This window comes from Chiloscyllium punctatum, chromosome 1, assembly GCF_047496795.1.
Source record: "Chiloscyllium punctatum isolate Juve2018m chromosome 1, sChiPun1.3, whole genome shotgun sequence".
NCBI classification, from domain to species: domain Eukaryota; kingdom Metazoa; phylum Chordata; class Chondrichthyes; order Orectolobiformes; family Hemiscylliidae; genus Chiloscyllium; species Chiloscyllium punctatum.
Genome location: NC_092739.1, coordinates 177,578,409 through 177,594,432, shown reverse-complemented (window position 1 = coordinate 177,594,432; position 16,024 = coordinate 177,578,409). Strand labels below are relative to the sequence as shown.

At 43.9% G+C, this 16,024-nt stretch overlaps 1 protein-coding gene across 1 annotated transcript in view; it reads right to left on the bottom strand.

The window, feature by feature from the left end:
- Window positions 1–562: 562 nt before the first annotated feature.
- LOC140480821 (disintegrin and metalloproteinase domain-containing protein 12-like) overlaps window positions 563–16,024 on the bottom strand; it is a 228,118-nt gene continuing 212,656 nt past the window's right edge. The window contains exons 16-17 of the mRNA XM_072576260.1: window positions 1,398–1,590; window positions 563–637 (exon numbers count right to left, since the gene is read on the bottom strand). Coding sequence (XP_072432361.1) covers window positions 563–637; window positions 1,398–1,590 — 268 coding nt within the window. The remainder of the gene's footprint in view (window positions 638–1,397; window positions 1,591–16,024) is intronic.

The window sequence follows — 16,024 nt, the reverse complement described above, 5'->3', positions numbered from 1 at the left end:
TTTTCATTGGTTCACCAGTATTGGCATTTTTGCAATTGTCCGAGGCCTTGAGGTCTGGATTCACTGCCTTTCACTCTTTCCTTCTCTTTTTCCTTTCAGGCACTGTGGTCCAAATTGTATTGATAGCACTCTTGTGAAGTGCCTTAGGATATTTACTCCATTAAACGAATTATATCAATGCAGTTGAATGCAGTTATCCCAATCAACCCCCAAAACATTAATCAGTCTAACAAGGATTAAGAGAAATTAATTTCATACCCCTTTTTTATTGCAGGTGTTGTCACATTCCTTCACTTTAAAGACAGCCGCATCCTTACATTGTGCATTATGACACAGCTGTTAAACAGAAAATAAACAATGGTTGTCAACGCAGTGTCAATGGTGATAAAGTTTCAAAAATGAGCCATCTGCATTGTCAAACACTAAAACCCAGTCAAGCTCATAACTATGAGAACGAGAAGCAAGAAATGGTCAAAGTGTTCCTCTGGGCTCTTGCATATCCCAAAACATCAGAGCTCTGCATCCAACTCAACTCCACTTTACTGCACTAACCCACTTTGCATCAACTGATTCCTTTAGGTTTCAAAAATCTACGGAGCTCATCTTGAATATTCTCAATGTCTATGCTTCCTTTGCACTTTGTGGTAGAATATTACAAAGATTCAAAACCTTTGTGTGCAGAAATATTCTTTCATATCTCCCTGATCAGGAGACTGTGATCCTAAATGCATGCCGTGTGGAATATGTTGTCAAATTTTCAAAGACTTGGATATATTTAGTGGGATTGCCTCTAATTCTGTAACCCACTGAACTGAGAACTCCTGAGAAATGCTGTTAGCCGAGATATGACTTGGTGAATCGCAATTGTTTGTTTTTGTGAAATTCATGTTGGAATGGCAATTTGGCCAGCTTGGTCAGAATCAAAAAGTGTGGTGCTGGAAGAGCACAGCCAGTCAGACAGCATCTGAGAAGCAGGAGAGTTGATGTTTCAAGTGTAATCTCTTCATCAGGAATGACTCTCCTGCTCCTCAGATGCTACCTGATCTACTGTACTTTTCCAGCACCACACTCTTCGATTCTGATCTCCAGCGTCTGCAGTCCTCACTCTCTCCCAGCTTGGTCAGATTTGTGCAATGATAAAAACACACAAAATACATGATGGGGAAAGTTAGAGGCAATGAAGAGCAGAGCAGAGAGGTTTTGCAGGAGGACAAATGTTGAATGATGGAGCGATAACAGCAGTGTGAAGAAGATGATATGGCTTTGCCGATTGCATCATCAGGGAAATTAGCAGAGACTCAACAGTGAGATGAAAGAAATATATGAGAGCAAAGAGGGGAAGTCTGTCAATTATCAAAGAGTTTGATTTACTTTTATGTTAACTGTGAATGTCTTACCTTGTTGTTGCCACACTTGGCTCCATCATGAACTAAGTCTGGAGTGCTGGCATCAGCTAAGTCAGAAACAATCCCTCTGCAATTATATGTCACACCCTTAAATTTGACAGTAGTGACAACAATGTTCACCTTTCCACCTCGGATTGGAAAAGCACTCCCACCTTCGCACTGGATTTTCCCACAAAGTATATTCCTGTAAGGCAGACATAAGTAACTTGGAGCTTCTACATTCTCAGTTTTATGCCGTCTGTTGTCATTTTACATTAGCTTATCAGAGGTGAACATCTTTGGCAATGCCTAATATTTATTGTCAATCTCCAACTGCTCTCAACAAGGTGGTAGTGTGCAGCGTTGCTGAACTTCTGAAATTCTAACAGTGCTGATAACAAGGCAATTCCAGAGTTTTGACCAAAATCAATGAAGGAAGGTCAATGTAGTTCCATTTCACGAATGTGTGATTTGGAGAGCGTAATGATTCTAACAAGGTCAGTCAGGTGGGCATCATAGAATGTCAATTCCCTGATTGGTGCTGCTAATTTGAGGAGAAAGTGAGGACTGCAGATGCTGGAGATCAGAGCTGAAAATCAGAGCTGAAAATCAGCAGCAGGTCAGGCAGCATCCAAGGAACAGGAGAATCGGAAGGCCGAAACGTCGATTCTCCTGTTCCTTGGATGCTGCCTGACTTGCTGCACTTTTCCAGCAACACATTTTCAGATGCTAATTTGACCCAATCCGGGAGGCCTGGTTGCAGACAAAAAAATGTAGTTATTCACTGGCCACTCGGGTGTTTCTTTTCTTCCTCGTGGTGGGAATTGAATAAAGATTCCTGCACCTTGTGTCTTTCACTGTGTCTCTCACCTGCACACACACAAAGTGGGTGCTGGGAAAGAAATAAGCACGACCGCAATTAGGCGGTAATGTGGGGGTAATAAGAAAGAAAAAGAGAGAAAAAAAGGAGCGTTGCTCCTCGAAAAAAATTTTTAAAAATCAGGAGTGTCAGAGGTTAAAGAAAAAAAAAAGAAAAAAGTGTAGTTATGTTAGAGCCCGGGTGTCTCTGGAGAAGGAGCACACGGTGTCCACCAACACCCTCGAGCTGTTCAGGGAGAGGTGGGCGCTGCAGGGAGTGAAGTGCATTATTTCTCCCTCCAACTCTATTTTACTTTAATCCCTGTCCTCCACTTCACTGTTTGATCACAGAGCATTGCCCTTTGATGTGAAGGGCACTGTTTGTCACTGGCCACTCGGGTATTTCCTTTCTTCCTGGTGGTGGGAATTGAATAAAGATTCTTGCACCTTGTTTCACTGTGTCTCACATCTGCCCACACACAACATGGGTGCTGGGGAAAAAATAAGCACTACCGCAGTTAGGCGGTAGTGTAGGGGTAAAAAAACGTAAAGAGGAGTACCAGACATTCTCCTCACTCTGAGTGCTGGCTCTGAGGGAGCTGGACCATGCAAAGGATTCCCCATGTGTAAATAAAGGGCAATATAGAAATGAAAATGATAAAAAAGAGTGTTGGGTATCCTGCTTGCTCTGCGAGCTAGCTCTGTGGGAGCTGGGTCACTGTCAAGAACTCCCCATGTGTAAATAAGTGGTGACTTGATGACTGGATACCAGCTGTTGTGGGGGGGGGGTTATGGGCAAATGACATTGGGGCAGATGAAACGTAACATGTAATTCTCCTGACAAATTCTGGAACCACTGCTTTTTAGGTTATTAGGATCCTGACTTTCTCTGAGGTACCAGATCTTAAACCATTCAAGAGTTGACCCATTTATTTAAGGAATATGATGACCCCAAATCTCCTCTATTTCTGAGATGATATTGGTTTTATTCAGCATTTCGAGAATAAGGGAAATCTGCATTCGGATTTTGGACCAGGTTAAGATGGCTGGTAGAAGTGTGTGACTTTGGCTTAACCTGTAATAAAATGCCGAGAAACTATTTGATTTGTGGGACTAAGAATGTAACCATACAAAAACACCAACCAGCTGAAGGCCAACTGGATTTCAATCAGGCACTATAACTGGCCTTACCATTGGAAAATACAGCCAGTGGAGCCATTGAGTTCCAGAATATTCCAATGGAGAAGGATATCCTCATCAGTTTGATTTAGCTTGGGCAGCACCACTGAAGTGAAGGAAATTGCATAGCCTCACTCAGTACATATACTGAACAGACTCTCAGTTAGTCGATAGCAAAACCTCAAAACAAACCCAAATCTCGGCCAAATGGTTAAAATGCTCTTCAGGGTCTGGGCCAGCAAGCCATTGTAGTTGCTGCTGGTATGCGGACTCTAGACAGCGTAGGAGTCCCACCAGACCAAAATTGAAAATGACAACTCATAGGCCAGTATCCAGGAGAGTGCACATCCTGGAAAGTTTACCTGCATCTCGTTCAGAACAGTTAAATTGCTCAGCAATGTCCAAATCAGAGCAAATCAAACTAAAAAGTCTGATGAAATGCTGACCCAGTTTTCATGGCAGTAGTTACCGGTGCAGTCATTTCAATGATCGCTGAAGAAGTCTTTTAAAATACTTGCTCTCAACTCAAACTCTTAACAGCAAACTGAGAACCTACAGCGGGGAATTTTTTAGATTTACAGATACAACTTTGGTTCCGGTCTCTTATGGGTAGCAGCTGGTTCAATGACCATTAATTGTCGTAAAAGCCTCAGGCCGAAGCTTGATGAGGCAAAATGGTTGAGAAAAGTTCAGCTAGATTAGTTCAATATTTTTCCATGAGAAAATGGCTGCCTGAGTGAAGCCCTAATTAATACCCAGAGGTTTTCAGGAAGGTCTATCAAAGGAGGCTAGGCCACCTTCCATGTTGAGCAGCAAGCAAATCCATGATTTATAAGGCCTGTCCAGTGCCATTTTCCTTATGAGCAAAGTAGAGGCAGAAGTCAGAAGGCTGGAAAGCAAAGACCTCATCTTTGTGCGGAATGGGCAGCACCGATTGTGAAGCCCAACAGGTCAGTTCCCCTTTGTAGGATTTTAAACATGCAGCAAACCACTTTTTGCAGCTAGATAAATTACCAACACTCACATAGAAGATTTATTTGCATAGGTGGTGGGGGACTGACTTTCATGAATCTGGTTGCGAGCCATGTGGACTTGCAATTATGGTTTCATGATTAAAAATCACACAACACCAGGTTGTAGTCCGGCAGGTTTAATTGGAAGCACACTAGCTTTCGGAGCGCTGCTCCTTCATCAGGTGATATTGGAGGACACAATTGTAAGGCACAGGATTTATACCAAGAATTTACAGTGTGATGTGTAACTGAAATTATACAGTGGTCCAGGACATTCGACCTCGGACCTTCGGGTGACCATCCTTCAAGGTGGACTTCGGGACAGGCAGCAGAGGAAAGTGGCTGAGCAGAGGCTGATAGCTAAGTTCGGTACCCATAGGGAGGGCCTCAACCGGGACCTTAGGTCCATGTCACATTACAGGTGACCACCATCGCACTATACACACACACAGACACTCCTACACTCACACACACAACACACACACTCCAACACACACACATATTCACGGACATACATATACACAGACACACACACTCACACAGGCATCCTCTCAGAGACTTAGACCACTCTACGCTCATGCACACACATATACACTCTCTCTCACAGACACTCACAACCCCCTACCCCAGACATGCACACACACTCACACATGCAACCCCTCACAGACGTAAGACACTCTATACTCATATATACACTCTCTCTCACACTCACAACTCCCAACCCAGACAGACACACACACAGACAGACAAAGACCCACATGCACACATTTATTTTGTGGGGTGAATTTGTACTTTCAGGGTTACATTGTACTTTGCTCAAAAACTGCATGAATTCATGTAAAACTCCGTTATCTCACTTTTTAGATTAGAATCAATCTAAACTTCATGGCATAGACAGAGAACACAGGGGGCTAACACCTTCAACATATTGTCTAGCTAACATCAATTGTTACAGCTAACCTGAGAATGCAACTTTTAAAAAACGGTTTTGTGATTTACACATGAAAGTATTAGAACTATCATGTTATTCAAACAGATGAAAGAACTCAACAGACAATCAAGGTATTTTTCAATGTATAATTTCAGTTACATCACACTGTAAATTCTTGCTATAAATCCTATGACTTACAATTATGTCCTCCACTATCACCTGATGAAGGAGTGACACTCCGAAAGCTAGTGTGCTTCCAATTAAACCTGCTGAACTATAACCTGGTGTTGTGTGATTTTTAACTTTGTACACCCCAGTCCAACACTGGTATCTCCAAATCATGGTTACATGAGGATTTCCAGAAGTAGCCCACAATTAAAATCCATAAAGTTTTTTACGAATATATGAGACTGTCTTTTGGGTATTGTCAGCCTGTGCAATTTTTGAGCAGACAATAGAGAACACTTGACAAGGTCTCCATTCATCTGGATGACATGCTAATAACAAGGAAGTTCAATTAGGAGCACTTAGAGAACTTGGACATACTCCTGAGACATTTTTCCCTAGCAGGCGAAAGTGAGGACTGCAGATGCTGGAGATTACAGGGGCTAGATTAGAGTGGTGCTGGAAAAGCACAGCAGGTCAGTCAGTACCCAAGGAACAGGTAAACAGACCTTTTGGGCAAGAGCCCTTCATCAGGATCTTTTTCCCTGGCAGGCATTTGCTTTAGAAGGGAGAAATCTGTGTTCCAGGCACTCCATATAACCTATTTGGGCTACAGAGTCGACAAGATTACACTCTTTATGGATAAAGTGAGACCGATGAACGGTGCCCAGCTCCCATGTGTGTACCAGAGCTTAGGACTTTCCTTTGAACCTGAATTATTATGGAAAGTTCATGCATAATCTAGCTTCCATTTGGCCATCTTTGCATCAACCCTTAAAAAAGGGTCAGCCTTAGAAATGATCATTTTTGAAAGCCATAGCTTTCAGGGAAGTGAAGAAACAGCTATCACCTTCAAAGGTGGTGACACATTATGATCCCAACCGAGATCTGGTATTGACCTTTGGCAGAGGATAACATTAGCTCATAGGTAACCCAATGGAATGGAATGCCCAACAGCGTATGCATCCAGCAATTTGTGTAACATAAAGTGTAAATATGCCCAGAAAAATAACGATGATTTGGCAGTCAGATAATTTCACCAATACCTTTGCAGATAGCATTGGATCAACAAAATTGGCCAGATGTGACAGCTATATGACTGGAAATACGACAGTTTGAGTACTTTAGATGGGACAGTTTTTGTCCAATGTGTGCAGGAGTGATTCCAGACATAGTATGTAGACAGGCCAACAAGGGCAAGGCCACATTGGATTTGGTACTAGGTAATGAACCAGGTCAGGTTTTTGATTTGGAGGTAGGTGAGCACTTTGGTGATTAGATTAGATCAGATTCCCTACAGTGTGGAAACAGGCCCTTCGGCCCAACAAGTCCACACCGAACCTTCAAAGAGTAACCCACCCAGTCTCATTTCCCTTTGACTAATGCACTTAACATTATGGGCAACTTAGCATGGCCAATTCACCAGATCTGCACACCTTTGGACTTTGGGAGGAAACCGGTGCACCCAGAGGAAACCCGCACAGGCAAGGGGAGAATGTGCAAACTCCACACAGACAACCGTCTGAGGCTGGAATCAAACCTGGGACCCTAGTGCCGTGAGGCAGCAGTGCTAATCACTGAGCCACTATGCTGCCCCGATAGTGACCACTATTCAGTTATCTTTACTTTAGCGATGGAAAAGATAGTATATATTGCAAGGCAAAGAGTTATAGCTGGGGGAAAGGCAATTATGGTGCAATTAGGCAAGATTTAGGATGTCTCAGATGGGGAAGGAAACTGCAATTGAAATGTGAAGCTTATTCAGTGACCAGCTACTGTGTGTCCTTGATAAGCATGCATTAATCAGGCAGGGAGGAAATGGTCAAGCAAGGGAGCTGTGGTTTAATAAAGAAGTTGAATCTCTCTTCAAGAGAAAGATGAAGGCTTATGTTTGGATGAGATGTGAAGGCTCAGTTCGGGCGCCTGAGAGTTACAAGTTAGGTAGGAAGGACCTAAAGAGAGAGCTCAGAAGAGCCAGGAGGGGACATGAGAATTTTTTGACAGGTAGGATCAAGGAAAACCCTAAAGTTTTGTACAGGTATATCAGGAATAAAAGAATTATGAGAGTCAAGATTAGTGTGGTGCTGGAAAAGCACAGCAGGTCAGGCAACATTCGAAGAGCAGGAAAATCCTGATGAAGGATCACTCTAATCTTGACTCTAATCTCCAGCATCTGCAGTACTCTTGCCAAGAGTAAGATTAGAGTCAATCAAAGATAGCAGTGGGAAGTTGTGCATGGAGTCAGAGGAGGTAGGGGAAGCGCAAAATGAACATCTTCAGTATTCAACACTGGAAAAAGGCAATGTTGTTGAGGATAATACTGAGATACAGGCTACTAGACTAGATGGGATTGAGGTGCACAAGGAGGAGGTGTTAGCAATTCTGGAAAGTGTAAAAATACATAAGTCCCCTGGGCCAGATGGGATTTATCCTGGGATTCTCTGGAAAGCCAGGAAGGAGATTGCAGAGCCTTTGACTTTGATCTTTATGTTGTCATTGACTATAGGAATAGTGCCAGAAGACTGATGAATAGCAAATGTTATCCCCTTGTTCAAGAATGACTGTATAGACAACCCTGCTAATTATATTCTGGATTAGTGGTGCTGGAAGAGCACAGCAGTTCAGGCAGCATCCAAGTAGCTTCGAAATCGACGTTTCGGGCAAAAGCCCTTCATCAGGAATAAAGGCAGTGAGCCTGAAGCGTGGAGAGATAAGCTAGAGGAGGGTGGGGGTGGGGAGAAAGTAGCATAGAGTACAATGGGTGAGTGGGGGAGGGTATGAAGGTGATAGGTCAAGGAGGAGAGGGTGGAGTGGATAGGTGGAAAAGGAGATACGCAGGTAGGACAAGTCCAGACAAATCATGGAGACAGTTACTGAGCTGGAAGTTTAGAACTAGGGTGAGGTGGGGGAAGGGGAAATGAGGAAACTGTTGAAATCCACATTGATGCCTTGGGGTTGAAGTGTTCCGAGGCGGAAGATGAGGCGTTCTTCCTCCAGGCATCTGGTGGTGAGGGAGCGGCGGTGAAGGTGGCCCAGGACCTCCATGTCCTTGGCAGAGTGGGAGGGGGAGTTGAAATGTTGGGCCACGGGGTGGTGTGGTTGATTGGTGCGGGTGTCCCGGAGATGTCCTTAAAGCACTCTGCTAGGAGGCGCCCAGTCTCCCCAATGTAGAGGAGACCACATCGAGAGCAACAGATACAACAAATGATATTAGTGGATGTGCAAGTAAAACTTTGATGGATGTGGAAGGCTCCTTTAGGGCCTTGGATAGAGGTGAGGGAGGATGTGTGGGTGCAGGTTTTACAGTTCCTGCGGTGGCAGGGGAAAGTGCCAGGATTGGAGGGTGGGTTGTTTGGGGGACGTGGACCTGACCAGGTAGTCGCGGAGGGAATGGCCTTTGCGGAAGGCGGAAAGGGGTGGGGAGGGAAATATATCCCTGGTAGTGGGGTCTGTTTGGAGGTGGCGGAAATGTCGGCCGACATTTCCGCCACCTCCAAACAGACCCCACTACCAGGGATATATTTCCCTCCCCACCCCTTTCCGCCTTCCGCAAAGGCCATTCCCTCCGCGACTACCTGGTCAGGTCCACGTCCCCCAAACAACCCACCCTCCAATCCTGGCACTTTCCCCTGCCACCGCAGGAACTGTAAAACCTGCACCCACACATCCTCCCTCACCTCTATCCAAGGCCCTAAAGGAGCCTTCCACATCCATCAAAGTTTTACTTGCACATCCACTAATATCATTTGTTGTATCTGTTGCTCTCGATGTGGTCTCCTCCTAGCAGAGCGCTTTAGGGAACATCTCCGGGACACCCGCACCAATCAACCAAACCGCCCCGTGGCCCAACATTTCAACTCCCCCTCCCACTCTGCTGAGGACATGGAGGTCCTGGGCCTCCTTCACCGCCGCTCCCTCACCACCAGACGCCTGGAGGAAGAACGCCTCATCTTCCGCCTTGGAACACTTCAACCCCAAGGCATCAATGTGGACTTCAACAGTTTCCTCATTTCCCCTTCCCCCACCTAGTTCTAAACTTCCAGCTCAGTAACTGTCCCCATGACTTTTCCGGACTTGTTCTACCTGCCTGTCTTCTTTTCCGCCTATTCACTCCACCCTCTCCTCCTTGACCTATCACCTTCATCCCCTCCCCCACTCACCCATTGTACTCTATGCTACTTTCTCCCCACCCCCACTCTCCTCTAGCTTATCTCTCCACGCTTCAGGCTCACTGCCTTTATTCCTGATGAAGGGCTTTTGCCCGAAACGTCGATTTCGAAGCTACTTGGATGCTGCCTGAACTGCTGTGCTCTTCCAGCACCACTAATCCAGAATCTGGTTTCCAGCATCTGCAGTCATTGTTTTAACCCTGCTAATTATAGACCAGTGAGCTTCCTTTGGTTGTGGGTAAAATGTTGGAAAGAGTTATAAGAGACAAGATTTATAATCATCGAGCAAGGAGTAGGGATTAGGGATACTCAACATGGTTTGACAAGAGCCGACAAGAGGGGAGGTCACACTGGATCTGGTACTTGGTAATAACCAGGCCAGGTGTTTGATTTAGTGGTAGGTCAGCACTTTGGAGAGAGTGATATAATTCAGTTATGTTTAGTTTAGCAAAGGAAAGGGATAGGTACATGCCATACGGCAAGAGTTATAAATGAAGGAAGGGCAATTATACTGCAATTAGGCAAGACTAAGGAGGTATAGAATGAGGCAGCAAAATGCAGAGGACAGGGACAATCAAAATGTGGAGCTAGTTTAAGGAACAGATATTGTGTCTTTGATAGGTATGTCCCTGTCAGGCAAGGAGGAAGTGATAAGGTAAGGGAACTATGGTTTACTAAAGAAATTGTATCTCCTGTTAAGTGGAAGAGGGAGGCTTATGTGACATTGAAGTGAGATGGTTCAGCTAAGGTGATGAAAAGTTAGAGTAGCAGGAAGGATTTAAAGAGAGAGTTAAGAGCATGGAAGGGACACGAGCAGTCTTTAGCAGATAGAATCAAGGAGAACCCTAAAGCTTTCTACAGGTATGTGAGGAATAAAAGGATGATGAGGGTAGGAATAGGGCCAGTCAAAGAAAGAAGTGGGAAGCTGTGTGTAGACGCTATGGAGATCGGAGAGGTGCGAAACAAATATTTCTCTTTTGTTTTCATTCAGGAAAAGGAGAATATTGTAGACGAGAAGACTGAGATATGGGCTATTGGGCTTGAAAGGATTGACATTAGTAAGGAGATGTTATCAATTTTAGAAGGTGTAAAAGTAGATAAGTCTCTTTGGCTGGATGGGATTTCCCAAATATTCTCTGGGAAGCCAGGAAGGAGATGGCTGAGCCTTTGGCTTTGATCTTTGTGTCATCATTATCTATAGGTTTAGTATCAGAGGACTGGAGGATTGCAAGTGTTGTGCCCTTGTTCAAGAAGGACAGTAGAAATAACCCAGGTAATTATAGACCAGTGAGCCTTACGTCTGTTGTAGGAAACGTTTTGGAAAGGATTATAAGAGATAGGATTGATAATCATCTCGCAAGCAACAATTTAATTGGAAATAGTCAACATGGATTCATCAAAGGCAGGTTATGTCTCACAAATCTCAATGGGTTTGAGAAGGTGACCAAACATATGGATGAGGTTAGGGCAGTTGATGTGATGTACATGGACTTCAGCAAAGCCTTTGATAAGGAACAACATGGTAGGCTACTGGAGAAAATGCAAAGGCATGGGACCGAAGGTAATTTAGCAGTTTGGATTTGAAACTGACTTTCTGAAAGTAGACAACGAGTGGTGATTGTTGGAAAATATTCAGCCTGGAGTCCGGTTACCAGTGGGGTGCAAGAAGGATCTGTTTTGGGACCACTGCTGTTTGTCATTTTTATAAACAACTTGGATGCAGGCATAGGTGGATGGATTACTAAGTTTGCAGATGGCATTAAAGTCGGTGGAGTGGTGGACAGTGTGGAAGAATGTTGCAGGTTGCAGGGAAATTTGGATAAACTGCAGAATTGGGCTGAAAGATGGCAAATGGAGTTCAATGCAGCTCAATGTGAGGTGATTCACTTTGGGAAGAATAACAGGAAGGCAGAGTACTGGGTCAGTGGAAAGATTCTTGGTAGTGTGGATGTGCAGAGGGATCTTGGAGTCCATGTACATAGATCCCTGAAAGTTGCCACCCAGGTTGATAGTGCTATTATGAAGGCATACAGTGTGTTAGGTTTTATTAGTAGAGGGATTGAGTTCTGGAGCCATAATGCGGCCTCACGTGGAGTATTGTGTGCAGTTTTGGTTGCCTCATTACAGGAAGGATGTGGAAGCTTTGGAAAAGGTGCAGAGGAGATTTACCAGGATATTGCCTGATGTGAAGCAAAGGTCTGATGAGGAAAGACTGAGAGACCTGGGTCTGTTCTCATTGGAAAGAAGAAGGCTAACAGGGAAATTAAGAGAGACATACAAGATGATTAGATAGGGCAGACGGTGAAAATCTTTTTCTGAGGATGATGACATTGGCTTGAACGAAGAGGCATAGCTGAAAATTGAGGGATGATAGATTTAAGACAGATGTTAGAGGCAGGTTCTTCACTCAGAGAGTGGTAAGGGTGTGGAATGCCCTACCTGCCAATGTAGTTAACTCAGCCACATTAGGGGCATTTAAACAGTCCTTAGATAAGCACATGGACGATGATGGGCTAGGGTAAGGTGATGGGCCTAGATTAGTTCACAGGTCGGCGCAACATCGAGGGCAGAAGGACCTGTTCTGTGCTGTATTGTTCTATGTTCTATGTTTTGTGAAGGGACATTCATACCTCACAAACCTTATTGAGTTCTTTGAGAAGGTGACCAAACAGGTGGATGAGTGTAAATCAGTTGATGTGGTGTATATGGATTTCAGTAAGGCATTTGAAAAGGTTTCCCACAGTAGGTATTGCACAAAATACGGAGACATGGGATTGAAGGTGATTTAATGGTTTGGATCAGAAATTGGCTAGCTGAAAGAAGACAGAGGGTGGTGGTTGATAGGAAATGTTCATCCTGGAGTTCAGTTGCTGGTAGTGTACCGCAAGGATCTGTTTTGGGGCCACTGCTGTTTGTCATTTTTATAAATGACTTGAATAAGGGACGAGAAGGATGGTTTAGTAAATTTGTAGATGACACTAAAGTTGGTGGAGTTACAGACAGTGCAGAGGATGTTGCAGGTTTAGGGACAAAGATAGGCAGCAGAGCTGGGCTGAGAGGTGGCAAATGGAGCTTAATGTGGAAACGGTGTGAGGTGATTCACTTTGGAAAGAGCAACAGGACTAAAGAGTACTGGGCTAATGGTCAGAGCAAGGATATCTCGGTGTCCATGTGCATACATCCCTGAAGGGTGCCACCAAGGTTAATTGGGTTGTTAAGAAGGCATATGGTGTGTTAGCTTTTATTGGTAAAGGGATTGAGTTTCGGAGCCACAAGGTTATGTTGCAGCTCGACAAAGTTCTGGTGCAGCTGCACTTGGAGTATTGCGTACAGTTCTGGTCACCGAATTATAGGAAGGATATGGAGGCATTGGAAAGTGTTCAGATGTTGCTGAGATGTTGCCTGGTTTGGAGAGAAGGCCTTATGAGGAAATACTGATAGACTTGAGGCTGTTTTCATTTGAGAGAAGATGGTTGAGCAGTGACTTACTTGAGATGTATGTTAATCAGACGGTCAGATCGGATGGGCAGTGAGAGCCTTTTTCCTCAGATGGTGATGGCTAGCAAGAGGGGAACTAGTTTTAAATTGAGGGGTGATATATATTGGACAGATGTCAGAGGTATTTTCTTTACTCAGAGTAGTAGGGGTGTTGAACGCCCTCCCCCCCATAGAGGACTCACTAACATTAAGGGCATTTAAATGGTGATTGGATAAACATATGGATGAAAATGGAATAGTGCAGGATAGATGGGCTTCAGATTGGTTCTGCAGGTCGACACAACATCGAGTTCTGAAGGGTCTGTGCTGTGCTGTGCTGTAATGTTGTATGTTGTATATATTAGCTGCAGCTACTTAGCTTACTTACAACTGAGTCTATATTTGGAAAGTGGGAGTCTTTTAAAAGTAATACAGTGAGAATTCAGGGCTAGAATGTTCCTCTCAAGTGAAGGGCAAGGGCATCAGGTCCAAAGAACCCTTGATATCATGTGATATTGAGAGTTTAGTAAAGCAAAAGAAGGAAACACGTATCAGGTACAGTGCAGTTGCACTGGGATAGGCTGTTCAAGAGTATAGGAAATGTAGGAGGTTGCTTAACAAGGAAATTAGGAGGGCAAAGAGGGGACACAAGATATCTTTGGCAGTTGGGATCAAGAAAAACCCCAAAGCTTTTTCTAGGCATGTTAAGCCAAAGAGGTTTACCAGGGGAAAAATTGGAACCTATTAGAGACAAAAGGTTCCTGTGTTTCAGTGACATGGGTGAGGTATTAAATGAATTCTTCTCATCTGTATTCACAGAAGAGAAAGACATCGTAGCCAGGAATTTCAGTTGGAATGGTGAGGTTCTAGAATATGTTAAGTTTAATAAGGTATTGGACATCTTAATTGTCATAAATCCCCAGGCCCTGCTGAGATATATCCCAGCCTGCTATCAAAGGCAAGGAAGAAAATTGCTGGGGCCCTAGCAGAGATAATTAAAACTTCACTGTTCACAGGTGAAGTGGTAGATGACAGGGGCCTCGCTGAAGTTATTCCTTTGTTCAAGAAGGGCAGCAGAAATGGATAAAGTAATTACAGACCAAATAGTTTGACATTAATAGCTGGGAAATTATTGGAAAAAGGTTTGAAGGACAAAATTAATTGGAAAGGCAAGGATTGATCAGGGACAGTCAGTTTGGATTCATTAGAGGGAGATCATGTCTGATTGATAGTATTTTCAAAAGGTGACTAAGTATATTGAAGAGGGTAGTACAGTTGAAGTGGTTTATGCACTTCAGGAAGGCTTTTAACAAAGTCCCACGTAGAAGGCCTTTTCAGAAGGAAAGAGCCAGTGGGATCAAGGCAAATTGGAAAACTTGTCAAACATTGGCTTACAAATAAGGGCAAAATGTCATGGTGGAGGGTTGTTTTTTTGTAATTGGAGGCCTGCGACCAGTGGTGTAGCATATTGATTGGTGTTGGGACTCTTGCTGTGTGTAATTGCATTAACAACTTGAATGTGAATATAGAAGGTATAATTAGCAAGTTTGCAAGTGGCACGAACATTGGTGTTACTGCTATTGAGGAGGATGGTTTCACCCTGCAGTTTGATATTGATCAGCTGGTAAATTGGGTAAAACATTAGCAGAGGGAGTTTAATCCCAATAAAAGTATGAAGTAATGCATTTTGGGAGGTTTAATAAGGGAAGGACAGAAACAACGAATGGTACATCCCGAGAGAGTAATGAAGAACAAAAGCACATTGGTGTACAAGTCTATAGATACCTGAAGGTGTCAGCACAGGCAGGTGAAGAAGGTTTGCCTTCATTAGCTGGGAGGTGGAAGATGGGAGGAAGGAAATCATCTTACACCTTCATAAAACATTGATTAGTTGACATGGTGGAATATTGTGCGCAGTTTTTTTGTCACACTAGCAAAAGAATCTGATTGCACTGGAGAGAGTGCAGAGGATATTCACCAAGGGAATTTCTCAGTTTTCAGGAAAGGCTAGATAGGCTGAGTTTGTTTTCCTTGGTGCTGAGGAGACCGAGGTGGAATTGGATTTAGGTATCCAAAATGATGACAGGTATAGATAAATCAGATTATGAGAATCACAGCCCCCACGGCAGATGTGTCTGAGATCAACGGGCAAAAGTTTAAGGTGAGGAGTAAGTGACTTATAGAAGATATGGGAAAGAATGCTTTTTTTTCCAGAGGGTAATAGATATATGAAACATTCTGCCTGAGACGGTGGTGGAGGCAGATTCACTCGCAACATTTAAAAAGCATCTGGATGAATACTTAAAATACCAGGGCATAGTGGGCTAATGGCCCAGAGCAGGTAAATGGGATTAGTGGGAATAGAACAGAGAGCATAGAACAGTACAACACAATACAAGCCCTTTAGCTCTCGATGTTGTGCCAATCTTTTCACCTAAGATCAGATGAACGTATCTTCCATGTTCCTATCCAAGAGTCGCTTAAATGTCCCGAATGTCTCTGACTCTGCTACCACTGCTGGAAGTGCATTTCCCATACCACCACTCTCTGTGTAAAGGACCTACCTCTGACATCTCCCCTAAACATTCAACCAATCACCTTAAAATTATGATCCCTCGTGATAGTCATTTCCACCCTGGAGAAAACTCTATGCCTCCCATCACCTTGTGCACTTCTACCAAGTCACCTCTCGTCCTTCTTCACTCCAATGAAAAAAGCCATAGCTCCTTCAACCTTTCTTCACAAGTCCAGGCAGCATCCTGGTAAATCTCCTGTGTACCCTCTCTAAAGCTGCCACATCCTTCCTATAATGAGGTGGTGAGAACTGGACACAATATTCCAAGTGTG